The following is a 27,338-nucleotide window of genomic DNA, read 5'->3' on the forward strand; positions in this document are numbered from 1 at the left end:
GACAGAAACTGAGAGGGGGAAGACAGAGAGAGAGAGAAAGATGGACACCTGCAGACCTGCTTCACTGCTGTGAAGTGACCTTCCTGCTCGAACCGTGATCCTTGTGCCAGTCCCTGTGCTTCACACCATGTGCGCTTAACCTGCCGTACCATCACCTGTCTCTCTCTCTCTCTCTATCTCCTTCCCTCCCTCTCTCCCTTCCTTTACTCCCACCCTCCTTCCCTCCCCCCCTCTCAAAATATGTACAAGGGGAAAAATTTGCTAACATCAGGTATCTGCTGAGAATTTCCTTTATTTAACTTGTACAACAGAGTAAGGGTTAAAGGATACTGGGTTTGGCAATTTCAGGTGCTTGGGGCTCCTTTAAGGGTAAAGAGAATGAAAGGTGCTTTTAATACGCAGGTGCTTCAGGAAAACATAAACATAAGCTGACACTCAGAGTAGAGAAGGAATAAGATCAGCTGATCAGTCACTGGCAGCATCATCAGCAGTGCCAGAGAGGTCAAGGGCAGACATCATGGAATCAGACAGCTTGCTGGCAAGTTTATCTGTAGATAGAGAAATACAGGTTGGTGAAAAGTTCAGATTTAGTGCCTGACTTATCAATAGACCTACAGAAGCTGGCTTACATCTTTCTACATCCAACTTCCAAAGTAGTTCATTTACCCCTCTAAACAATAAACAAAACAGTAGTGGGCTGTTAGCAGCCACAACTCAACCTCAAAGGTTCATCTGTACAATAATTACTACAATATAGTTTCTGTCTCAGCATCAAACTCACTGGGCTCCAAATATTTTCATTCTTTCCTAGTATCAAAACAGAAATTCTTTTACTGTAATGAACTTAGCACTCTGCCATTACCCTCAATATTTTTTTTTTAATTTAAGAAAGGAGACATTAACAAAACCGTAGGATAGGAGGGGTACAACTCCACACAATTCCCGCCACCCAATCTCCATATCCCATCCCATCCCGATAGCTTTCCTATTCTCTATCCCTCTGGGAGTATGGACCCAGGGTCGTTGTGGGGAGCAGAAGCTGGGAGGTCTGGTTTCTGTAATTGCTTTCCCGCTGAACATGGGTGTTGACTGGTCGGTCCATACTCCCAGTCTGCCTCTCTCTTTCCCTAGTAGGGTGGGTCTCTGGGGAAGCAGAGCTCCATAAACTAAGGCAAAATATATACCTGAAAGCAGAAGCACCCTCAATACTTTTACAGAAAAAAGAGTCAGGCGACCCAGGGTTGAGCCCAGTCCCCACACTGAAGGAAACATCAGTGCAGTGGTCTCTTTAAAAAAATAAATAAATAAAAGATTTGTGTTATTTTATGACTATGGGGGGGGGGGACAGAGGGAGGTAGGGAGGTAGGAAGGTGCCAAGAAAGAACCTGTATCAAACACATGGCAAAGTAGTGCCTTCTCCAAGTGTGCTATTTCTTTTTTTTTTTTTTTAATTTTTATTTATTTATTCCCTTTTGTTGCCCTTGTTGTTTTATTGTTGTAGTTATTATTGTTGTTGTCGTTGTTGGATAGGACAGAGAGAAATGGAGAGAGGAGGGACAGAGAGGAGGAGAGAAAGATAGACACCTGCAGACCTGCTTCACCGCCTGTGAAGCAACTCCCCTGCAGGTGGGGAGCCGGGGTTCGAACCGGGATCTTTATGCCGGTCCTTGTGCTTTGCGCCACGTGCGCTTAACCCGCTGCGCTACAGCCCGACTCCCACCAAGTGTGCTATTTCATAGGCCCAATGCTATGCTTTCTTTCACTCCCTTCTCTGCCTCTATCTAGAGAAAAGAGAGAGCAACACAGAAAGAGACCGACACAAACAGACACACACTGTAAGGGGTTTGAGCCTGAGTGCTCTCTCAGTCTCAAGCCACATCCTATTTATCTTAGACATCATCTCCTCCAGGCAATCTCTGGTACCTCCTATTACATAACCACCTCCGGGTTGGGTTAGAGCCCCATACTGTGCATTCTGTGTCTTCATGGTGATCAGTCTGTGTTACCCATGTCTATTTTCTTTTCTCCTTCCAAGCTTTCCAGATGATTCTAATACAAGAAAAACTGGATAACCCCTGCACTAATAGGGGCATCTCCTAATCTTTTCATACTCCCTAACCCTGACTTGGAATTGGAGACACAGTAATGCTCATTCAGGAGCCAGTAGTCAAGACCCAAGGTGGCACTTTCTGTAGCACAGGGTGGTTAGGGGCACCCACCTGTGCGCTTCTGCATCTTCTTCTTATTCTTCAGGGCAGATGCCAGAGCCTGGCCCTGCTGCAGGGGTTCTGTCTCCATGATCTTCTGCAGCATTGGGCGGCGGTCCACAGAGTTAACATTCACCATATTGTTGTTCCTAGGGCGGTGGTCCAAATCGCGCTTCGCCCATCCTATCTGATGACGGTTTGGATTGGTGCAATATCCAGTGAAATCGCCGATCTAGGAAGAGGGGAACAACAGTGATATCTTTTCCCTGAAAGTAGATGCTCAAAGACATCTGCAAGTAAGCCTAGACCAGGTCAAACAAAGTTCCATATTTGGTTCCACCATAGATTAGCAAATACTAGGTTAAGCTGTCAGTTTCACTTTGTTCCTCTGTCAAATTGGGTAGGACAATGGGGAGTATGCATGGCTTATAAATGAAAATTAAAAATAGAGCTACTTGATCAGTGACAAATGTTATAACAGTTCTTTGTTTAAGTGATCCATAAAGGACTTTTACCTGATTTAAGAATTTTTCTTCTTATACCTTTTTTTTTTTTTTTTTTTTGTATCCAACTCTGTGTGGAGAAATGCTGGAGAAATGGGACAGATGCTGTCTCATCTTTGGGAAGCAATCAAACTAGGGAATACAGTCAATCATATTGTAAGCAGGAATGCGTTAAGTGCAACTTAAACTTAAGTGACAAAGGTTGAGGAGGTAGCAATGGTTAACATACTTCTACTGATAAAGATCATTCCTTATCATTGGACACTGGAGCATGCCTGGGCACCAAAAAATGTATCTAGCTGGTTGAAGTAGAAGGTACATGTGGGGAATAAAAGCTAATGTTGAAAGTATTTAAAAGCTAATAAAGGACCAGGTAGTGGCACACCCAGTTCTGTGTACCCATTACAGTGCAAAGGGCCCAGTTTCAAACCCCTGGTATCCACCGGGGTGGGCAGACACTTCACAAGAGGTAAAGCAGTGCTACAGGTGTCTCTCTTTCTCTCTCCCTTCTATCACCTCCTCTCCTCTCCATTTCTCTCTGTTCTATAAAATAAGAACAACTAATAAAGAAATCTCACAGGCTGCAGAGATAGCATACTGGTTATGCAAAAAACCTTTTATGCCTGGAGCACCAAAGATCCCAGGTTCAATCCCTAGCAACACAGTAAGCCAGAGGTGAACAGGGCTCTGGTCAAAAAAAAGAAGAGCTAAAAAGAAAAAGAAAATAATGTCAGGTATCTTTCTGACCATATATAGATACTTATTATACTAGTTGTATGTATACACTTATGTGATAATACATATATGTACTTCTCTAATTCTTAAAATGACGTTATAATACACATGGCACTAAAGGTCACATGGCTATTAAGCAGGATAAATCCAAAGAATCAAACTTCAGTGCCCATATGTATGACAACTCACATACTCTCACAGTATACACACCCAGATGTTGGAACAGTTCAGAGCCCTTAACCTGAGTCTCAAATTTATAAAGCAGAGTTGGTAGCAACTGCAACTACCTGAAAAAAAAAACAGTACATTCTAGGGGGCTACATGGACAAGTGAAAATACCAAAAGTGATGTTATACATACAACTTTACACTGGTTTTTTTTTTAAAAAAATAAGCAACTGAGGAAATGTTTGAAACTATGTGAGAATATGAATGGCATAATTCCTTCTACTGCAAAAAGTATGATCTGTGTCCATTGGGACAAATAGATGGAACTAGAGGTGATTATGCTTAGGAAAAAAAAGAGATGAGGGTGTCAGGCAGTAGCACAGCGGGTTAAGCGCACGTGGCGCAAAGGGCAAGGATCAGCTTAAGGATCCCGGTTCAAGCCCCCGACTCCCCACCTGCAGGGGAGTTGCTTCACAGGGAGTTGCTTCCCCTCCTCTCTCCATTTCTCTCTGTCCTATCCAACAACGACAATATCAATAACAAATACAACAATAAAACAACAAGGGCAACAAAAGGGAATAAATAAATAAATAAACAAATTAATAAATGAAAATAAGAGATGAAAACTACCAAATGGTCTTACACAAATGTGGGATCTAGAGAACTGATACATATGAACTTGGGGGGGGGGGAACAGAAGAAAGCAAAAGATTCTAAGACTTGTGAAAACTACAGTGGATATCTACAGGAGGGGGGGAGGGTGAGGATACAGAACTCTGGTGCTAGGTGTGGTGTGGAAATAAACACTATATAATCTTACAATATTGTGACCACCAATCACAAATTAACTTAAAAATTCTTACCACTATCCAGTGCAGGCCTCATCATCTCTTACAGTTCATAGCTAACAATTAACCTTCTGAATTCCTGCCTCCACTACGATCCCTGTTTCTAACCTGATTTCTTTTTTAAAAAATAATTATTTATTCCCTTTTGTTGCCCTTATTGTTGTATTGCTGAAGTTATTATTGTTGTTGATGTCAATGTTGTTAGATAGGATAGAGAGAAATGGAGAGAGGAGGTGAAGACAGAGAGGGAGAGAGAAAGATAGACACTTGCAGACCTGCTTCAACGTTTATGAAGAGACTCCCCTGCAGGTGGGGGGCTGGGGGCTTGAACCGGGATCTTTACGCTGGTCCTTGCACTTTGCGCCACCTGTGCTTAACCCACTGTGCTACCTCCCAACTCCCTCTAACCTGATTTCTTTTTTTTTTTAAATTTAATTTAATTTTATTTATTCCTTTTTGTTGCCCTTGTTGTTTTATTGTTGTAGTTATTATTATTGTTGTTGTCGTCGTTGTTGGATAGGACAGAGAGAAATGGAGAGAGGAGGGGAAGACAGAGAGGAGGAGAGAAAGACAGACACCTGCAGACCTGCTTCACCGCCTGTGAAGCGACTCCCCTGCAGGTGGGGAGCCGGGGCTCGAACCGGGATCCTTATGCCGGTCCTTGTGCTTTGCGCCACCTGCGCTTAACCCGCTGCGCTACAGCCCGACTCCCTTAACCTGATTTCTAATACACAAATCTGGCCGTGCCACTTTCCTGATTAAGAACCCCTTACAGGGCAAAAGACTAGCTCACTTAATGATGTCATTTTTGGTCACTACCAGGCTATCCCATCACCTGGAGCCCTACTCAGGGAATCCTTGGATACCCACATAGATACAATGAGCCTATACCTGTAATAGACTCCTCTCTTCACCATCTCTGGCCACTTTCATCAGGAAAGTCATCAGAAGCGCTTTCAAGGGACTGTCCAGGAGCTCATCCTCACTATAAGGTAGCAATGATAGGGACTGCCACACTCTGAAGGGAGGCTAGGTCAGCCTACCCTGCCACCTGAGGAAGGGTGGTCCTGAAATGAGTGCAGCCTAGAATGTTCCCAGCTGTGACCATGAACTGCAAGCTCAGACTGACAGGGACTCAGAGGTTACACAGGCTCCTATGATAAGTATGAATATATATGGACCCTGGATCAGATAAATAGGATAAACAGTTAATTATACTTATATATTTTCTTCAAGTTTGGGAACTCTTTGCCCTAATCCAGCATTCTAGTTCTATTCTCAACTCTAGTACCAGCTTCACAGAAGATATTTTTAGTCAACCTCCATGTTAGCTATAAAGCTCAAGCAAAAATTAAAAACTAAAGTCATGGGCTTCCTAGCTTCTTTCTTTCCACCTAAGATTTCTATTTTCATCTGCTCTATTAATATTTTTTTCATTCCATTTTATTCAAAATTTTGTCCTACTTTATTTATTACTGTCTTTCAGTCACCAAGTTGCAGGTACTACTATGATTCTATCCTGAAATCCCCAGGCAGACAGCCTCACCAATGTGGCCCAGAATCTCACCTCTCCAGAGCCCTACACCAGGAGGGAAAAAGAGAAACAGGATGGTTGTTAGATTAACCTGCTACCATCCCTATCAAGTGGACAAGTAATTACAGAAGCCAGAACACCCACCCTCTGCACCTCAAAAAGAATTTTGGTCCATACTCCCAAAGAGGGAGAAATGGTCAGGAAAACTGAGCTCTGGACCCCAATTCCATCAGGACCATGAGAGAGAAGAGGGGGAGAAAGGACATTTGAAAGTAATAATAGGCGCAAGGACCGGCATATGGATCCTGGTTCAAGCTCCTGGCTTCCCACCTGTAGGGGGTTACTTCACAAGCAGTGCAGCAGGTCTGCAGGTGTCTATCTTTCTCTCCTCCTCTGTCTTCCCCTCCTCTCTCCATTATTCTCTGTCCTATCTAACAACGATGACATCAATAACAACAACAATAATTACAACAACAATAAAAACCAAGGGAAACAAAAGGGAAAATAAGTTAAAAAAAAATTTAAGTAATAATAGGTGTAGGTGTGACTTAGAAAGAAAGAGAAGACAGGCCCATAGAAAAAACAGGGCATATAGTTATAGAAAAAGGTGACAGATAGATAGATAGATAGATAGATAGATAGATAGACAGACAGACAGACAGATATAGAAGTAACAGTCAACCACATCTGTGATCTTGAGAGAATACAGTTTCAATGGAGGGAATGAGGGACACAGAACTCTGGTGGTAGTAAAAATAGGGAATTATACCCCTGTTGTCTTATAATTTTATAAAGCAATATTAAAACACTAATTAAGAGGGTCGGGTGGTAGTGCAGCACGTTAAGTACACGTGGCGCAAAGTGCAAAGACTGGAGTAAGGATTCCAGTTCGAGCCCCCGGCTCCCCACCTGCAGGGGAGTCGCTTCACAGGTGGTTTTTCTCTCCTCCTCTGTCTTCCCCTCCTCTATGTCCTACCCAACAATGACGACATCAATAACAACAGCAATAACTACAACAATAAAAAGGGCAACAAAAAGGAAAATAAATATAAAAAAAATTGAAACACTAAAAAACAAACAAACAAACAAAAAAAAAAAACCTTCCAGTGGCCAGGGAGGTGACTGAGCAGTTAAGAGTATGAATGAAGTTCTTTGTCTCCTTCAAGCCCTCATAGAACATATGACAAAAATCCTGGCCTGGTCTTGTCTCTCTTCTCATAAAATAAAAAGTACATGCGGGAGTCGGGCTGTAGCGCAGCGGGTTAAGCACAGGTGGCGCAAAGCACAAGGACCGGCATAAGGATCCCAGTTCGAACCCCGGCTCCCCACCTGCAGCAGAGTCGCTTCACAAGCGGTGAAGCAGGTCTGCAGGTGTCTATCTTTCTCTCCTCCTCTCTGTCTTCCCCTCCTCTCTCCATTTCTCTCTGTCCTATCCAACAACGACAACAACAATAATAACTACAACAATAAAACAACAAGGGCAACAAAAGGGAATAAATAAATAAAATAAATATTAAAAAAAAAGAAAAAAAAAGTACATGCATCTTTTAACAAAAAATTTTTTAAAAAAGGAGACCCAGGGCTTGATGGTAGAGCACCTGGTTGAGTGCACACATTACCATGTGCAAGGATCCAGGTTCAAACCACTAAACCCCATCTGCAAGGAGGAAGCTTCACAAGTGGTATTGCTGTAGGTGTCTCTCTCTCCTCCTCCCCTCCCAATTTTTCTATCCTGTCAAATAAAATAAAATAAAAATATTTTAAAAACTTAAAAAAAAAAACTCAAGTTCAATCCCTAGTATAACATATGCCAAACTGGTACTCTGGGCTCACTCCTTAAAAAGATGGGTGAGATCCCCCAGACAATACCTTTGGTCCACCTGCCATGATAGCTGTGAGTTTAAGACAAAAATTAGTCCACCTTCTGCACCCCATAATGATCCTGAGTTCATACTCCCAGAGGCATAAAGAATAAGAAAGTTTTCAAGGGAGGGGATGGGATATGGAGTTCTAGTGGTGGGAATTATATAGAAATGTACCCCTCTTATCCTGATATTGTCAGTATTTCCATTTTATAAATAAAAAAATAATTTAAAAATTAGTAAAGTCATAGGCCCCTTGCAATATACCTAAAATAGACCTACTAGCTTTTCCCAAAATGGAGATCCCAAATCTCACCTACTGTATTCTTACCTTTAGGTTCCTGATTATTAAACAATTTGTTCTGCTTTATATCTTTTTTTAAAATATTTATTGATTTATTTATCCCCTTTTGTTGCCCTTATTGTTTTTTATTGATGTAGTTATTACTGTCATTGTTACTGATGTTATTGTTGTTGGATAGGACAGAGAGAAATGGAGAGAGGAGGGGAAGACAGAGAGGGGTAGAGAAATATAGACACCTGCAGACCTGCTTCACCGCCTATGAAGCCACTCCCCTGCAGGTGGGGAGTCAGGAGCTCCAACCATCTGCTTTATATCTTAATGCTTTTTCAGCCACCAAGTTGCAGATGCTACCATGATACCAATATGACTTCCCTGGGCAGACAACCTCACCAATGTGTCCTGGAACCCCACCATCAACAGAGCCCTGACCCAGTAGGAAAAGATAAAGACACAGGCTGGGGTTATAGATCAACCTGCCAATGTCCATGTTCAGCAGAGAAGCAATTTCAGAAGCCAGACCTTCTACTTTCTGTACCCCATGATGATCCTGGGTCTGTACTCCCAGAGGGATAAAGAATAGGAGAGCTTTTAATGGAGGGGATGGGATATGAAATCTGGTGATGGGAATTGCACCCCTCTTTTTTTTTTAAGTATTTATTTATTCCCTTTTGTTGTCCTTTTTTTTAAAATTGTTGTAGTTATGATGGGAATTGCACCCCTTTTTTAAGTATTTATTTATTCCCTTTTTGTTGTCCTTTTTTTTAGATTGTTGTAGTTATTAATATTGTCGTTGATGGATAGGACAGAGAAATGGGGAGAGGGGAAGACAGAGAGGGGGAGAGACAGACAGATACCTGCAGACCTGTTTCACTGCTTGTGAAGCGATTCCCCTGCAGGTGGGGAACCAAGGGCTCGAACCGGGATCATTACACCTGTACTTGCACTTCGCGCCACATGTGCTTAATCCACTGCACTACCGCCCAACTCCCAATTGTATCCCTCTTATCCTATGGTCTTGATGATATTTTTGTTTTATAGTAAAATAAAAAATAGAGAAACACTTGCAGATATATGTAGTCAAGAAAAATAAAGGACAGGGAGTTGGGCAGTAGCGCAGTGGGTTAAGCACATGTGGCGCCAAGCACAAGGGCTGGCATAAGGATCCCTGTTAGAGCCCGGCTCCCCATCTGCAAGGGGAGTCACTTCACAGGCGGTGAAGCAGATCTGCAGGTGTCTGTCTTTCTCTCCTCCTCTCTGCCTTCCCCTCCTATCTCTATTTCTCTCTGTCCTATCCAACAATGACATCAACAACAACAACTACAACAACAACAATAAAATAACAAGGGCAACAAAAGGGAAAATAAATATTTTTTAAAAAATGAAAAATAAAGGACAGAACTTTGGATTAGTCATGTGGGACAATCTACAAAATTAATTTGTAAGTGAAATGCAGAATAGCAATATATTACTTAAGTTAAAAATAAATGTCTGAAGGGGCCGGGTGGTGGTGCACCTGGTTGAGTGCACACATTACAGTGTGCAAGGACCTAGGTTCAAGTCCCCGGTCTCCACCTGCAGGGGGAAACTTCACAAGTGGTGAAGCAGGGCTGCAGGTGGAGACCGGGGACTCTCTCTCCCTCTCTATCTCTCCCTCCCCTCTAGATTTCTGGCTGTCTCTATCCAATAAAGATAATAAAAATAATAAATAAATAAATGTGTTGGGGGGGCAGGTGGTAGTGTAGTGGGTTAAGCACACATGGCACGAAGCACAGGGACCAGTGTAAGGATTCCAGTTGGAGCCCCTGGTTCCCCACCTGCAGGAGGGTCACTTCATAAGCCGTGAAGCAGGTCTGCAGGTGTCTTTCTCTCTCCCTCACTGTCTTTCCCTCTTCTCTCTATTTCTCTCTGTCCTATCCAACAACAATAACAGCAATATCAACAAAGGCAATAAAATGGGAAAAAATGGCAGTGGATTCGTAATGTAGGCACCAAGCCCTAGCGAGACCCCTGGAGGCAAAAAGTAAAAATAAAAATAAATAAATGTCTGAAATGCAAATTAAAGCCACACTGAGATTCTACCTTACACCTGTAAGAACAGTCCACAGCAACAAAGCAATTACAAGTATTGGTGAGGATGTGGAGAGAAAGGAACTCTGGCACACTGCTGGTGGGAATATAACTTAGTGGAGACTATGTACCACAGTAGGTAGAGTCCTTAAATAAAAAACTGGAAATGTGGGGGCAGATGGTGGTGCACCTGCTTAAGCACACACATTACAGTAAATAAGGACCCAAGTTCAAGCCCCCAGTCCCCACCTACAGAGGAAAAAGCTTTATGAATGGTGAAGAAGGGCTGCAAGTATCTCTAAACGTTTCTATATCTCCAACCCCTCTCAGTTTATCTGTCTCTATCCAATAATATGCAGATAAATAAATAAGAAAAATAAATAAAAATAAAAATGTAAATGCCTTATGATCCAGCAATACTACTCCTACGCATATATGCAAAAGACAAAAAAAAACACTAATTAAAAGGAATATATGCATGTTCATAGTCGCCTGCTTCAGAATATCCAAGGCATAAAAGTAACCTAAGTGCCCATCAAGGAATCATTAGATAAAGGAGTTATGGAATATATATTCCATGGAATCTTGCTTTGCAACTTAACAAGATTATATTATGTCACTCGGGGCAATATTAATGGAACTAGAGATTATTATGCTTAGTGAAATAAGCAAAGAGGTGAAAGACAACTATGGGACGGTTTCACTCATATTTGGAATATAGATTGTCAAAGTATATAAACTTGTGAAAAATAATCAGCAAGCTATCAGACTGTGGGGACTATTGTGCCTATGGAGGGAAGAATACAGAACTTTGGTGGTACATATGGTAGAAAACTATGCATACCACTGAAATCTCACAATATTGTAAACCAATGATTCAATAATCAGTAACAGGGGAGTTGGGCTGTAGCGCAGCGGGTTAAGCGCAGGTGGCACAAAGCACAAGGACCGGCATAAGGATCCCGGTTCGAACCCTGGCTCCCCACCTGCAGGGGAGTCGCTTCACAGGCAGTGAAGCAGGTCTGCAGGTGTCTATCTTCTCTCCTCCTCTCTGTCTTCCCCTCCTCTCTCCATTTCTCTCTGTCCTATCCAACAACGACAACAACAATAATAACTACAACAATAAAACAACAAGGGCAACAAAAGGGAATAAATAAATATTAAAAATAAAAATAATAATAATAATCAGTAACAAAATCTCTGTATCTGTGTATAAAGACAGAACAACTATAAAAGAATACTCAAATTGGTTTTAGTGACTGCCTCCAAGGAAAGGACAGGGTGGCTGGGAGACAGAAACAAAGGAGATATGTACTGTCTAGTGAAAAGATAAAAAAGAACCAGCAAAGGTAGCCAGGTGATGGCACAGTCAATTGGGTGCACATGTTACCACACAAAAAGGACCAGAATTCAAGTCTCTGGTCCCCATCTGCAGGAGAAACTTAACGAGCAATGAAGCAGTGCTACAGGAATCCCTCTCTCTCCTTCATTCTTTTTTTTTAATTTATTTATTCTATCTCCCCTTTCCATCTCAGTTTTCTCTCTCAGTTATATTTTTAAAAATATATAACTTTTTTTAAAGGGGGTAGTAAAATAGTTTATCTAAATAGTGTAATAGCCTTGCCATGCATATGACTTAGGTCTGAGCCTGACCCCCACCACAATGGAAGAAGCATCAGTGCTATGGTATCTTTCCCTCTTTTCTGTGCCTATAACTAAAAAAGGCAGCCTAAATTGGTGAAGGCCAAATCACCACCAATACCACCACCACTACTACTAATAATAATAATAATAACAATTTTAATGAAAAATAAGCCTCTTCACCCAGAAAAAAAAATAATAAAGGAACGTCAGTGGTTTCCTGTTACTGAAAGCAATACCAGTGATATAGTCAAACTCAATGACTTCTGGGCATCCTCTGATTTCCCACACCAGGAGCATTTTCCTCCAAGCACACATTTGGGCTTTGGCATGAACAGAAACAGCCTCTGCCCATGAGCTAACTGCTATCCCATTTGCCCATAGAATTCCTCATTCCCCAGAACCCCGCCCCACTAGGGAAAGAGAGGGGCAGGCTGGGAGTATGGATCAACCTGTCAATACCCATGTTCAGTGGGGAAGCAATTACAGAAGTCAGACCCTCCACCTTCTACATCCCACAGAGGGTTAAAGAATAGGAAAGCTATCAAGGGAGGGGATGGGATACAGAGTTCTGGTGGTGGGAATTGTGTGGAGTTGTACCCGTCTTATCCTATGGTTTTGTCAGTGTTTCCTTTTTATAAATAAAATAAAACAGAACAGAATAAAATAAAATAATTTTAAAAAATTCCTCAAGTCTTTAAGATGTGGCACCAGCGGTAAGACCTCCAAGCAAGTCTTAGGTTAAATTCCTTAAAAATCTATGCTTTTGCAACCTCCATTCCCACTCACCAACCTGTGTTTCTTATTGCACCATGCAAATGTCTGGGTCTGAAACAGACTAAACTGTGATTCCTTGAAGGGTTGAGAAGGGGGACTGGTAGAATAAAAAACTATGAGTTCTTAGTACATCAGATCTTAAAAAAAAAAAAAAAAATAGCAGGCCTCAATACAGAAATTCTGGTATTTATATATTCCATGGACTACTACTTCTACAATCAAAAAAGATGATATTGTGTCCTTTGGGACAAAATGAGTGGAGCTGGAGAAGATTATGCTTAGCAAAACAACTAAAGAGATAGATGAAAGACAACTACTAGATGGTTTCACTCATATGGAATCTAAAGAACTGATAAACACAAAATTAAAAAAAAAAAAACAGAAGCAAACTTTTGTCTCTAGGATTATCGCCGGGGTTCAGTGCCTGCACTACGAATCCACTATTCCTTTGGCCATTTTTGTTTTCCTATTTTTTTTGCTAAGTCAGAGAGAAATTGTGAGGGGATGGGAAGATAGAGAGGCAGAGACAGAGAGACATCTGCAGGCCTGCTTCACCACTTGTGAATCGATCCTCCTTCAGGTGAGGGGCTGGGGGCTCAAACCGGGATCCTTGCACCAGTCCTTGTGCTTCACTCTATGTGTGCTTAACCTGGTGTGCCACCTCCTAGCCTCCGCAAACAGTTTAAGATTTGTGAGAACTATGGTAGTTATCTCTGGGAAGTTAGAGGGTGGAGGCACAGAAATTTGGTGTAGTGTAAAATTTTACAATCTTGTAACCTACTATTAATCACAAATGAAAAAAATAAAAATATATCATGACTTTTCCAATAACCCAATAAAAATGAAGAGGGAAAAAGTATTTTTGACTTGATCCTGTAAGTCTGGAAAGGCACAAAAGGATAAGAGAGGATTGCAAGCTTAGGCTAGGGCTATAGGAAGGATGGAATGAACTCAACAGTTTCTCAAGATACCAAGGAAAAAGAAGCCACAAGACTTCTCTGGGGAGCCAGCTGGTGGCACACCTGGTTAAGCACATACACTACAGTGTGCAAGGACCCAGGTTCAAGCCCTTGGTCCCTACCTGCAGGGGGAAACCTGGTGAAGTAAAGCTGCAGGTGTCTGTCTCTCCCCTTATCTCCCCCTCCGCTCTCAATTTATCTGTCTCTATCCAATAATACATCATTTAAAAAAATTAAAGACTTCTGTAGTAGTTGGGTATGGGATGCTGGGACTTAGCTAGAAAAGGAGAGTTAGAAACATCTATATTTACAACTGGCTAGCTAGATGAGGATACCTACTCTATGTGCCAGAGCCAGGATTGAGAAAGTTACATGAGAACTTACTCTATCAACCTGTCATTACTTGGCAAAGAGTGCATGTACCCTCTAAGGTAATCCCAGGGAGCCCACAAGGCATGAGTGAACAACCAACACAGACTTCATGAAAGACAGAAAGATACTAATCACTTCCTGGAGTCTTGATTACAATAGGGTTTTTCCATGAAGAAAGGAGACAGGTACCTTATACACAGTGGTTTTATTTTCTATGGCATCTGCCATTTTCACCAATGGAGAATGAAGCCACTTGAGATCCATTTCGCGTGGGTCCATGTCACCGAATAGTTCATCAGATTCTCCGGTAGCCAAGCCTTTAACACAAACAACACTACTATCAAGATCCCAGTTCCTCCCTGCTGCCAGCCCCATCATCAGTCCCAAGTAGAAAGAACATGTAGAAGCTACTCAGTGGAGTCAGAAGGGAATGAGGCTACACTAACAATGGAGTAGGGCATTCACTTTCTGGGAGAGTTTCTTTAGAGTTTCAACAACGTCTACACCTATAAAATGAGAAAACCACAAGTCCTATGAGAGTGTGCTGCTTTCAGTCACAACAGAGAAAGCCCAAAGCACACTGACCTGGGACTCTGCCCTGTGAATACCAGGCACTAAGAGCACTTCCCTAGGACCAATCCTCTCTCGCCTTACCTTTGATCCTTTTAGAGGTAGTTACCACTGCTAATCAAAAATGTGCCCTGTGGCAATGTCCTTATTACTGTTGTGCCTGCTTTTAAAATTCAGCCAATCCCTTCCCTTGGCTTTCAATCCCTACTCACTCTTCAAAATCCAAAGAGCCAACTCCTCTAAGAAGCTCTAAAAAATAACCTATCCTTTGTCCTCTTCCCAATCTTTCTTTCGCCAAAGGGCAATCTCAGTGGCAGAGTCCCTCTTGCCCTAATAAGTAGCCAGCATCAAGGATCATCATAAAAATGTGAATACAATTTCTTCCCCAAGTTCCCACTTCATAGAAAAGGACAAAATTCAGAAAGGAAAATGATTTGCCTGAAGCCACGTGAGAAATATATGCAGTTGAGTCCTCTTGGTGTCACCTATAATCTAAGGACACAAGTACAAATGAAGGAAAGGAATTAGCTAGCCCTCATGGGAGTCAAGGCTTTCTTCACTGACGCAGGATAGTCAGTCAGTCCCAGTTACTTTTCTTAGGCAGTAATGAAAAGGAAAAAGTCATAAACCAGAGCTATAGATGGCAGAACATACCTCCTATAGGAGTTTCTGAAAGTCACATCTCAGCACCCCAGCAAAGAATCATGTTAGAAACATCTAATATGGGAGTTGGGCGTAGTGCAGTGGGTTGAGCGCAGGTGGCACAAAGCACAAGGACCGGAGTAAGGATCCCGGTTCGAGCCCCTGGCTTCCCACCTGCAAGGGAGTCATTTCACATGTGGTAAAGCAGGTCTGCAGGTGTCTTTCTCTCCCCCTCTCTATCTTCCCCTCCTCTCTCCATTTCTCCCTGTCCTATCCAACAACGACAGCAATAACAACAATGATAAACAACAAGGGAAACAAAAGGGAAAATAAATATTAAAAAAAAGAAACAGCTAATATTTACCAAATCTATACTGCATGTAGACACAGGTCTATATGTTTTGCTTATTAAATCAATCCTCTTGACTACTTTATCTGGTGGGTGCTATTGCCCTCACTTTACAGATGGCATGACTGAGACATACAAAGGTTTAGATAGCTTGCACAGCACCCACAGCTATTAAGAAATAAAACCTGAATTTGAATACAAACAGTCCATTCTCATAATCACTTCACTTCTCTGAGATGAGTCTTATATAACAGAGATGAAGAATTGGCTTTTATAACACCTTTGCCTATCACTGATTATGTGCCTTTTGTTCCAGATTAGTAAACAATTTGTTCTTCTTTATATCTTAATGCTTTTCACACATCAAGCTGCAGATGCTACCATGATGACAACCTGACTTCTCCGGGTAGACGACCTCACCAATGTAACCTGGAACCACATTCTCTCCAGAGCCATGCCCCAATAGGAAAAGATAGAAACAAGGTGGGGGTATGGATAGACCTGTCAACACCCTTGTTCAGTGGAGAAGCAATTACAGAAACCAGACACTTACTGCACCTTCCACTTTCTGCACCTCATAATGATCCTGGGTCCATGTTCCCAAACAGATAAAGAATAGGAAAGCTTCTAGTGGAAGGGATGGGATACGGAACTCTGGTGGTAGGAAATGATTTTTACCCCCTTACCCTATGTTTTTGTCGATATTTTCTATTTTTTATTTTATAAATAAATTTTAAAAAAGAAAGTATCACCTATATTACTAATTTATTTTCTATTCACCAAGAGTCCATAACCACACTCTATGACCTGTATTATAATTTTCCACATTTCCAGAGAAGATATTAAACTAAGTGTTGGATGAACAATTTTCCCAAAGCCAGAATACAACCAAAAAGGGGAGGTCAAATGTGGAATTTGTTGTCAAGCTTTTGTGGTTCTGCTAGGGAAAAACCAAGTGCTGTAAAGGATGGTATACTCACTCACTCTACTTACATTCCATAGTATCTTCATTGGCTTGCTCAGTATCTTCAATATCAAAGAGCTCAGTCATCTCTTTAACAATCTCAGCACTGAGATGAGTGGGCAGAGTATGGGTGGCAGGTGGAAGTGTATAGAAACTGATCTTCCCACTGCATTGGGAGATGGGAGGAAATTGGTGGTGATGTCATTAAAAGATAAAATAGACAAAAGGAAATTAAGTTCCCATGTCAGAAATTATGAAGGATAAGAAAAGCCAGACAGGGAGTCGGGCAATAGCGCAGCAGGATAATCACACATGGCGCAAAACGCAACGACTGGCGCAATGATCCTGGTACAAACCCCGGCTCGCCACCTTCAGGGGAGTCGCTTCACAGGCAGTGAAGCAGGTCTTCAGGTGTCTATCTTTATTCCCTCCCGTCTCCTCCTCCTCTTTCAATTTCTCTCTGTCATATCCAACAACAACGACATCAATAACAACAATAACTACAACAACAAAAAACAAGGGCAACAAAAGGGAAAATAAATAAATATTTTAAAAAAGAACAAAAAATAAATAAAATACAGATAGTGAATTTTGATCAAGAGGTTGAATTGTTGGATAAATACCGGACATAGATTCTCAAGCCCTAGGATCAACCAGGAATACCAAAGGAGACCACCCGGGACCGAAACAAGACAGGCCTAGAATGACCACAGGAACTCAATAAGTCACCGGTGAGTACAAACACCTGTGGCTGGTGAAAGAGAGGAAAGAGGGGCATAAGGAGCAATTAAATGACTGCTAACAGTTCAGCAGTTTATCAGTTGAGACACCACCTCCAGTCTGCTCCAACAAGGGGACAGCTTAAGGGAGGAGAGGACTCCCCAGAGACTAACCAAGTGTAACTCTGAGTCTCCATTGCTACTACCCTCAGAATCTGGAGCAGCGACAGGAAGGGACACCAGGGGACAGAGATCTAACCAGGAAACTCAGAAGACCTATACCTCGGTGGCATAGCTGAGAGGCTGTGAAAGTCTCTTTGCATAACCACTGGATTATCTCTGCCACACCCTGCTTTATCTCTTGATCAGGAGTCAGTGATTAATCTAAGAAGCCTATTGATAGTTTTAAAGGCTTCAGGCTCCCATAGCCTACAGGGAAGGAAAAAAAAAAAGAAAGAGGCTTTTAAACCACTTAGCACCAACTCAGGGATTGAAATAATGTTAACTTCCACCACTGTGAACCCTTTAATTAACTTACTTAGACACAAATCAATCCAGGCAATAGTGATCAATAATTTGAAAAGTACTGATAAAGGAAACTCATAACATAATATATAAAAAGGTTAAAACAACAAGAAAAAATATTGGAGAATCCAAGCAGGAAAAGAGTTCAGCTAAAAGTCCTCCAGAGGGTGAAGCACAAAACAACGAGTTCAACATCCAAACATTAGCTAAGGAAATAATAACAGGAGTGAGTAAAGATTTTGAAAAAAATTGTAATCAGAAATGCAGGAACAACAAATGAGAATATGGAAGAAAATTCTAATAATCTCATGGTTATTAGAAAGCTGAAAGCTGAAATTGCTGAGCTAAGAATGCAACTAGCTGAACAAGCTAAAACAGTATCAGAGCAGGGCAACAAAATAGATGAACTCCAGAAAGCAGTAGATAGCAGAGAGAATAGAATAAATGAGGCTGAAGACAGAATTAGCAAGATCTAGGACGAATTAGAGACTACTAAAAAAGAAGTAAGATATCTCAAAAAGAGACTAAGAGATGCTGAAAACAACAACAGAGTCCTATGGGATGACTTCAAAAGAAAAAATATACACATTATTGGCTTAACAGAGGAAGAAAGAGAGGGAGAGGAAAAAAGCATTGTTCAGACTATAATAGCTGAAAACTTCTCTAGTCTAGACAACATCAAAGACATAAAGATTCAAGAAGCCCAGAGGGTCCCAAAAAGAATTAACCCAGACTTAAAGACACCAAGACATCATATTTAGAATGGAAAGGAATAAGGATAAAGAAAGGATCCTGAAGGCTGCAAGAGAAAAAACAAAGAGTCACCTACAGAGGAAAACCCATAAGATTAGCAGCAGACCTCCACACAAACACTACAGGCCAGAAGAGAATGGCAAGATATCTATCTAGTGCTCAATGAGAAACATATATGCTAAAATACTGAACAAAATTCTAGCCAACCGGATACAGCAGTATATTTAAAAGAGCAGCAGCAGATGGCTTTCCCTCCTCTCCTCTCCCGGATCAACTAGGAATACCAAAGAAGACCACATGGGACCGAAACAAGACAGGACTAGAATGACCACAGGAACCCACTAAATCACCGGTAAGTACAATCACGTGTGGCTGGTGACAGAGAGGAGAGAGGAGCGTAAGAAGAGACTAAGTGACTGCTAACAGTCCAGCAGTTTATCAGTTGAGAAACCACCTCCAGTCTGCTCCACCAACAAGGGGACGGCTGAAGGGAGGAAAGGACTCCCCAGAGACTCACCAAGTGCAACTCTGAGTCTCCATTGCTACTACCCTCAGAATCTGGAGCAGCAAAAGGGAGGGACACCAGGGGACAGAGATCTAACCGGGAAACTCAGGAGAAGACCTATACCTCGGTGGCATAGCTGAGGGGCTGTGAAAGTCTCTTTGCAAAATCACTGGATTATCTCTGCCACACCCTGCTTTATCTCTTGGTCAGGAGTCAGTGATTAAGCTAAGAAGCCTACTTATAGTTAGAAGCCCTCAGGCTCCCATAGCCTACAGGGAAGAAAAAAAAGAGGCTTTTAAACCATTGAGCTCCAAATCAGGGATGAAAATACTATTGAAACAACTGTTAACTTCCACCATTGTGGACCCTTTAATTAACTTGCTTAGACACAAGTCAATCCAGGCAATAGCGATCAGTAATTTGAAAAGTACTGATAAAGGAAGCTCATAAAATAATATATAAAATGGTTAAAACAACAAGAAGAAATATTGGAGAATCGAACCAGGACAAGAGTCCAGCTAAAAGTCCTCCAAAGGGTGAAGCACAAAACAATGAGTTCAACATCCAAACATTAGCTAAGGAAATAATCACAGGAGTGAGTAAAGAGTTTGAAAGAATTGTAATCAGAAATACAGGAACAACAAATGAGACTATGGAAGAAAATACTAATTATCTCATGGTTATTAAGAGCTGAAAGCTGAAATCGCTGAGCTAAGAATGCAACTAGTTGAACAAGCTAAAACAGTATCAGAACAGGGAAACAAAATAGATGAACTCCAGAAAACAGTATAGGGCAGAGAGAATAAAATCAATGAAGCTGAAGACAGAATTAGCAAGATTGAGGATGAATTAGAGACAACTAAAAAAGAAGTAAGAGAACTCAAAAAGAGATTAAGAGATGCTGAAAACAACAACAGAGACCTATGGGATGACTTCAAAAGAAACAATATACGCATTATTGGCTTACCAGGGGAAGAAAGAGAAGGAAAGGAAGAAAGCATTTTCCAGGCCATAATAGATGAAAACTTCTCTAGTCTAGACAACACCAAAGACATAAAGATTCAAGAAGCCCAGAGGGTCCCAAACAGAATTAACCCAGACCTAAAGACACCAAAACATATCATACTTAGAATGGAAAGGAATAAGGATAAAGAAAGGATCCTGAAGGCTGCAAGAGAAAAACAAAGAGTCACCTACAATGGAAAACCCATAAGATTAGCAGCAGACTTCTCCATACAAACACTACAGGCCAGAAGAGACTGGCAAGATATCTATCGAGTGATCAATGAGAAAGGCTTTCAGCCAAGAATACTATATCCTGCTAGACTGTCATTCAGACTAGATGGAAGCATCAAAACCTTCTCAGACAAGCAAGAGTTGAAGGAATCAACCAACACCAAGCCTGCCCTGAAAGAAGTTCTGAAAGGTCTCCTATAAACAACCAGACCACCACAAATACGACATATATCAAAACACTCTAAAACTCTACAAGAATGGCATTAAAATATCCTCGATCTTTGCTATCAATAAGGGTCAATGGCCTGAATTCACCTATTAAAAGACACAGAGTAGGAAGATGGATCAGAAAACACAACCCAACAATATGCTGTCTATAGGAAACCCACCTAACTCAACAAGACAAACACAGACTTAAAGTGAAAGGATGGAAAACTATCATACAAGCCAATGGCCCAAAAAAAGGGCAGGAGCAGCTATTTTCATATCTGACATGATAGACGTTAAAATAGATAAGATTAAAAAAGATAGGAATGGACACTACTTAATGCTCAGATGATCAGTCAATCAAGAGGACTTAACAATTATTAACATCTATGTACCCAATGAGAAGCCATCTAAATACATCATACTTCTACTGAAAGAGCTACAGCAATATATTAACAGTAACACAATCATAGTAGGGGACTTCAACACCCCACTCTCTCAACTTGACAGATCATCCAGGCAGAAAATCAATCAAGACATAAGGGAGATAAATGAAGAGATAGATAAACTAGAACTATTGGACATTTTCAGAGTCATTCATCCCAAGAAACTGGAATACACATTTTACTCAAATCCACATGGGTCATTCTCAAGGACAGAACATATGTTAGGCCACAAAGACAGCATCAGCAAATTCAAAAGCATTAAAATCATCCCAAGCATCTTCTCAGACCACAGTGGAATTAAACTAAGACTTAACAATCAACAAATGATTAGTAACAGTCCCAAAATGTGGAAGCTCAACAGTACACTTCTTAACAACTTCTGGGTCAAAGAGGGAATCAAGGAAGAAATCAAAATGTTTCGAGACTTCAATGAAAATGAAGACACAAGCTATCAAAATATTTGGGACACAGCTAAAGCAGTCCTAAGAGGGAAATTCATAGCTATACAAGCACACATTAGGAAACAAGAAAAAGCACAAAAAAACAGCCTGATTGCACATCTTAAAAACCTAGAAGAAGAACAACAAAGGAACCCTAAAGCAACCAGAAGGAAAGAAATCACTAAAGTTAGGGCAGAAATAAATAACATTGAGAATAGGAAAACTATACAAAAGATCAACGAAAGTAAATGTTGGTTCTTCGAAAGAGTAAACAAAATAGACAAACCTTTAGCCAGACTCAAAAAACTAAAAAGGGAGAAGACCCAAATAAATCAGATTGTAAATGAAAGAGGAGATATCACAACAAACAACGCCGAAATTCAACATATCATGTGAGGCTTCTATGAACAACTATATGCCACCAAGCTAGAAAACCTGGAAGAAATGAATGATTCCCTAGATACCTACCAACTTCCAAAACTAAGTAAAGAGGAAGTGGATAACATGAACAGGCCCATCACAGCTAATGAAATTGAAACAGTTATCAAAAATCTTCCCAAAAATAAAAGTCCTAGACCAGATGGTTTTACAAATGAATTCCACAAAACCTTCAAAGAAGAACTAATACCTCTACTTTTAAAAGTCTTCCAGAAGATTGAAGACACTGGAATACTCCCTGCCAGCTTCTATGAAGCCAACATCACCCTGAGACCAAAAGCAGACAGGGACACAACCAAAAAAGAAAACTACAGACCAATATCTCTGATGAACATACATGCAAAAATATTGAACAAAATTCTAGCCAACCGGATACAGCAGTATATCAAAAAGATTGTTCATCATGACCAGGTGGGGTTTATCCCAGGCATGCAAGGTTGGTTTAATATACGTAAATCAATCAATGTGATCCACCACATCAACAAAAGCAAGACCAAAAACCACATGGTCATATCAATAGATGCAGAGAAAGCCTTTGACAAAATACAACATCCCTTTATGATCAAAACACTACAAAAAATGGGAATAGATGGAAAATTCCTGGAAATAGTGGAGTCTATATATAGCAAACCTACAGCCAACATCATACTCAATGGTGAAAAACTGGAAGCATTTCCACTCAGATCAGGTACTAGACAGGGATGCCCACTATCACCATTACTATTCAACATAGTGTTGGAACTTCTTGCCATAGCAATCAGGCAGGAGCAAGGAATTAAAGGCATACAGATTGGAAGAGAAGAAGTCAAACTCTCCCTATTTGCAGATGACATGATAGTATACACAGAAAAACCTAAGGAATCCAGCAAGAAGCTTTTGGAAATCATCAGGCAATACAGTAAGGTGTCAGGCTATAAAATTAACATTCAAAAGTCAGTGGCATTCCTCTATGCAAACACTAAGTTAGAAGAAATTGAAATCCAGAAATCAATTCCTTTAACTATAGCAACAAAAACAATAAAATATCTAGGAGTAAACCTAACCAAAGAAGTGAAAGAATTGTATACTGAAAATTATGAGTCACTACTCAAAGCAATTGAAAAAGACACAAAGAAGTGGAAAGATATTCCATGTTCATGGGTTGGAAGAATTAACATCATCAAAATGAATATATTACCCAGAGCCATCTACAAATTTAATGCTATCCCCATCAAGATCCCAAGCACATTTTTTAGGAGAATAGAAAAAATGCTACAAATGTTTATCTGGAACCAGAAAAGACCTAGAATTGCCAAAACAATCTTGAGAAAAAAGAACAGAACTGGAGGCATCACACTCCCAGATCTCAAACTGTATTCTAGGGCCATTGTCATCAAAACTGCTTGGTACTGGAACATGAATAGACACACTGACCAGTGGAATAGAATTGAGAGCCCAGAAATGAGCCCCACCCCTGTGGACATCTAATCTTTGACAAAGGGGCCCAGACTATTACATGGGGAAAGAAGAGTCTCTTCACCAAATGGTATTGGAAACAATGGGTTGAAACATGCATAAGAATGAAACTGAATCACTGTATTTCACCAAATACAAAAGTAAATTTCAAGTGGATCAAGGACTTGGATGTTAGACCACAAACTATCAAATAGTTAGAGGAAAATATTGGCAGAACTCTTTTCCACATAAATTTTAAAGACATCTTCAATGAAACGAATCCAATTACAAAGAAGACTAAGGCACGTATAAACCTATGGGACTACATCAAATTAAAAAGCTTCTGCACAGCAAAAGAAACCACTACCCAAACCAAGAGACCCCTCACAGAATGGGAGAAGATCTTTACATGCCATACATCAGAGGTTAATAACCAACATATATAAAGAACCTGCCAGACTCAACAACAAGACAACAAATAACCCCATCCAAAAATGGGGGGAGAACTTGAACAGAATATTCACCACAGAAGAGATCCAAAAGGCTGAGAAACACATGAAAAAATGTTCCAAGTCTCTGATTGTCAGAGAAATGCAAATTAAGACAACAATGAGATATCACTTCACTCCTGTGAGAATGTCATACATCAGAACAGGTAACAGCAGCAAATGATGGATAGGGTGTGGGGTCAAAGGAACCCTCCTACACTGCTGGTGGGAATGCAAATTGGTCCAACCTCTGTGGAGAACAGTCTGGAGAACTCTCAGAAGGCTAGAAATGGACCTACCCTATGATCCTGCAATTCCTCTCCTGGGGATATATCCTAAGGAACCCAACACATCCATCCAAAATGATCTGTGTACACATGTTTTTGGCAGCACAATTTGTAATAGCCAAAACCTGGAAACAACCCAGGTGTCCAACAACAGATGAGTGGCTGAGCAAGTTGTGGTATATATACACAATGGAATAGTACTCAGCTGTAAAAAATGGTGACTTCACCGTTTTCAGCCGATATTGGATGGACCTTGAAAAAATTATGTTGAGTGAAATAAGTCAGAAACAGAAGGATGAATATGGGATGATCTCACTCTCAGGCAGAAGTTGAAAAACAAGATCAGAAAAGAAAACACAAGCAAAACCTGAAATGGAATTGGCATATTGCACCAAAGTAAAAGACTCTGGGGTGGGTGGGTGGGGAGAATACAGGTCCATGAAGGATGATAAATGACATAGTGGGGGTTGTATTGTTAAATGGGAAACTGGGGAATGTTATGTATGTACAAACTATTGTATTTACTGTTGAATGTAAAACATTAATTCCCCAATAAAGAAATAAATTTTAAAAAAAGAACCTGAAATGGAATTGGCGTATTGCACCAAAGTAAAAGACTCTGGGGTAGGTGGGTGGGGAGAATACAGGTCCATGAAGGATGATAAATGACATAGTGGGGGTTGTATTGTTAAATGAGAAACTGGGGAATGTTATGCATGTACAAACTATTGTATTTACTGTTGAATGTAAAACATTAATTCTCCAATATGAAATAAATGTTTAAATAAAATAAATAAATAAATAAATAAAATGAAATAAAAAAAGGATTCTCAAGCCCGATGTAATGTGGAACCTTGGCCTTCCTAACCTGAAACTTAAGCTGTTCTGTCCCTATAATACAAAATATAAGCCCTTTTTGTAACCTCACTCCCAAGCAGGCCTTACCTCACCCAGTCAGCCAGGACAGCTTTGGCTGCCTGCTCCTGATTGTATATGCCTCCCTTTTTCTTCTTCCCCAAGCGCTGAGCCACTGCAGTCAAAAAATGCTCAGTGGTCTGGAACCCAGAGACACCATAATAGTTGGATATCTGATTTAAAAGAAAAAGAAGAAGAGGAGAAGCCATTACAAAAAATGAAGAACTTGTGGAATAGATAGGGCATGAGTAAAAAATCTGCATACCTCCTCCAGGTTACAGCGTTGCAAGATGGTCTCCACTGGGGTCACGGGATCCGCCAGCTTCTGCACTTGGATGCAATTGCGCAGGATGGTACCCACTTCTGAATTAGGTCCTGGGACAATGCCTGGGGCATCCAGTAGTCTAATAAACTTGTCCAGATAGACCTCCTGCATGAATCTGGGGCAGGAGAGAGGAAGCAGAGCACATAGGACAGCAATGTACCCAGATGTATTTAGCATCCTCTAGGCTAAGCACACAATAGGGAGAAATAATAAGGAGTAGATGGCATAAAAATGAAGATAGAAGGGGTTGGGCAGTAGTGCATCTGGTTGAGTGCATGTTATCATGCACAAGGACCAGGGTTCAAGTCCCCAGTCCCCGCCTGCAGGAGCAAAACCTCGTAAATAGTGAAGCAGTGCTGCGTCTCTCTGTCTTGTTCCCTTTCAATATCTTACTCCCTTTTTGATGTCTCTATCCCTATCCAGTATATAAAGAATATTTAAGGATCCAGGTGGTGGCACACCTGGTTAATTGCTCACATTAGTGTGCAAGGACCCAGGTTCAAGCCCCTAGTCCCCATCTGCAGGGGAAAAGCTTCGTGAGTGGTGAAACAGGGCTGCAGGTATCTCTCTGTCTCTTTACCTCTCTATCTCTACCTCACTTCTCAGTTTCTCTGTCTCTATCCAGTAACACATAAAAATATTTAAGAAGAAACTTTTTTTAAAAAAAAAATCCCTACTAGGACTAATTATAGTCTAGCCTCTGTCATTGGGGACTGACTTATAGGTCCCTGGGAAAGGTTCTGATTCTGACTCCCTTTTCCTTCACTTAACAAGTACAACTGCTTATTTAAAGCCCAATCTTGCATAGCTATTAGGAAGCTTCAGTAATAAACATGACAAGCACCCAGTCGTGGTTCATACCTAGGTGTACCACGTAAATGAGATCTAACAGTAACAGACCTAGGCCAAAGAAATAATCAGAAGCTGATTGGTAACAGGCAAAGGATAATGGGTTGACAATATGTGATTAGGGAAATAGTAGGGTCACGAGTGGGGACGCAGGCAGATGCTTACTTGGTGACCCCAGGAACAGCTCCCACGCTGCATGCACGGCTTCGCTTCAAGCTGTTAATCAGGCTGCTCTTACCAACATTGGGAAGGCCTACAAAGGAGCAAAAATTGGTTCAGGAAAGGAAGGGTCCTCTGAAACATTTAGGCCAGCCTGTGTGAGGGAAGTTCAGGCAAGGGCAGTGACCTAGTCAAAGGAAAGTCCCAAACAGAGCCTGCCTCCTGTCTTCCCACTAAGACCTAACTAAGCTTCTCCATGGCCTTTCTACCTCTCTCCCCAATTTCTGAATAAACAGGCTAAATGTATCCCTCTCTATACATATGAAACTCAGTCCCATTTAAAAGCAGTAATGGAAAGACATCTGATGCAAGACCTCTGTGACATGCTTCAACAGAGCATAGCCATCAAGGTCCGTGAAGCAGAGAATTGTCTGTACTGGCAGGGAAACAACTCATTTTCAAAGCCAGTTTCTCTGAGAAGCTGTCTATAGTACATATTTTTCTGTTTCAGCAACTGCAAGCACTTCTCAGTCTATGGATATCTGTGTGGGCTTCTACCTCACCATTCTCCTTATTCTTCAGACCAGAATTTACAATTTTCATATAGGTATATCTGTCTGTAACCCTTGTATGTGTAGTCTATAGGTCTTTCAGTGTAGCTCAATCTTTTGGTTCTTCTCACTCTATCGTTGCTATCTCCATTTTTGTCCTTCTCAATTCTTTTCTCTGTAACACTGTTCTGTTTAACTCTGTATCTAAGAATTCTTTCTCTGCCAAACTGTCTGATTGGTTTCTATTAAGACATTTGTTCTTTCTCTTTGATATTCACCAGCCCATCAAATTTGCCTCTCTTAACCCCTCTGTCAACTCTGTCTCTTCAGTATCTGTTCCTTCTCTCTGTGGGTTGATCTCTCTGTATATGTTTCACTGGGTCTCTCTCATCTCTTCCTGACTATGTCCAACTTTCTGTCTCTTTCTACATATAAATATCTGTCTCATTACAGAAATATCTGTGTGTTTGTCTTTCTGTGACTCTAGATGAAAGCTTTGGAAGACTGCGTGTATAAAAGTACATCTGTGTTTATGACCCAATTCACTTAAGGAAAACAGG

The 27,338-nt window shown here is 40.9% G+C and overlaps 1 protein-coding gene across 7 annotated transcripts in view; it reads right to left on the reverse strand.

Annotated features, from left to right (window-relative positions):
• Positions 1-274: 274 nt before the first annotated feature.
• GNL3L (G protein nucleolar 3 like) overlaps positions 275-27,338 on the reverse strand; it is a 71,848-nt gene continuing 44,784 nt past the window's right edge. For all 7 annotated transcript variants that reach the window (XM_060183384.1, XM_060183382.1, XM_060183381.1 and 4 more), the window contains 7 exons: positions 26,234-26,321; positions 25,160-25,334; positions 24,925-25,067; positions 16,531-16,667; positions 14,166-14,293; positions 2,220-2,439; positions 275-548 (listed from right to left, as the gene is read on the reverse strand). In XM_060183384.1, coding sequence (XP_060039367.1) covers positions 466-548; positions 2,220-2,439; positions 14,166-14,293; positions 16,531-16,667; positions 24,925-25,067; positions 25,160-25,334; positions 26,234-26,321 — 974 coding nt within the window. In that variant the 3' untranslated portion in view covers positions 275-465. The remainder of the gene's footprint in view (positions 549-2,219; positions 2,440-14,165; positions 14,294-16,530; positions 16,668-24,924; positions 25,068-25,159; positions 25,335-26,233; positions 26,322-27,338) is intronic.

This window comes from Erinaceus europaeus, chromosome X (genome assembly GCF_950295315.1).
Source record: "Erinaceus europaeus chromosome X, mEriEur2.1, whole genome shotgun sequence".
NCBI classification, from domain to species: Eukaryota; Metazoa; Chordata; class Mammalia; order Eulipotyphla; family Erinaceidae; genus Erinaceus; species Erinaceus europaeus.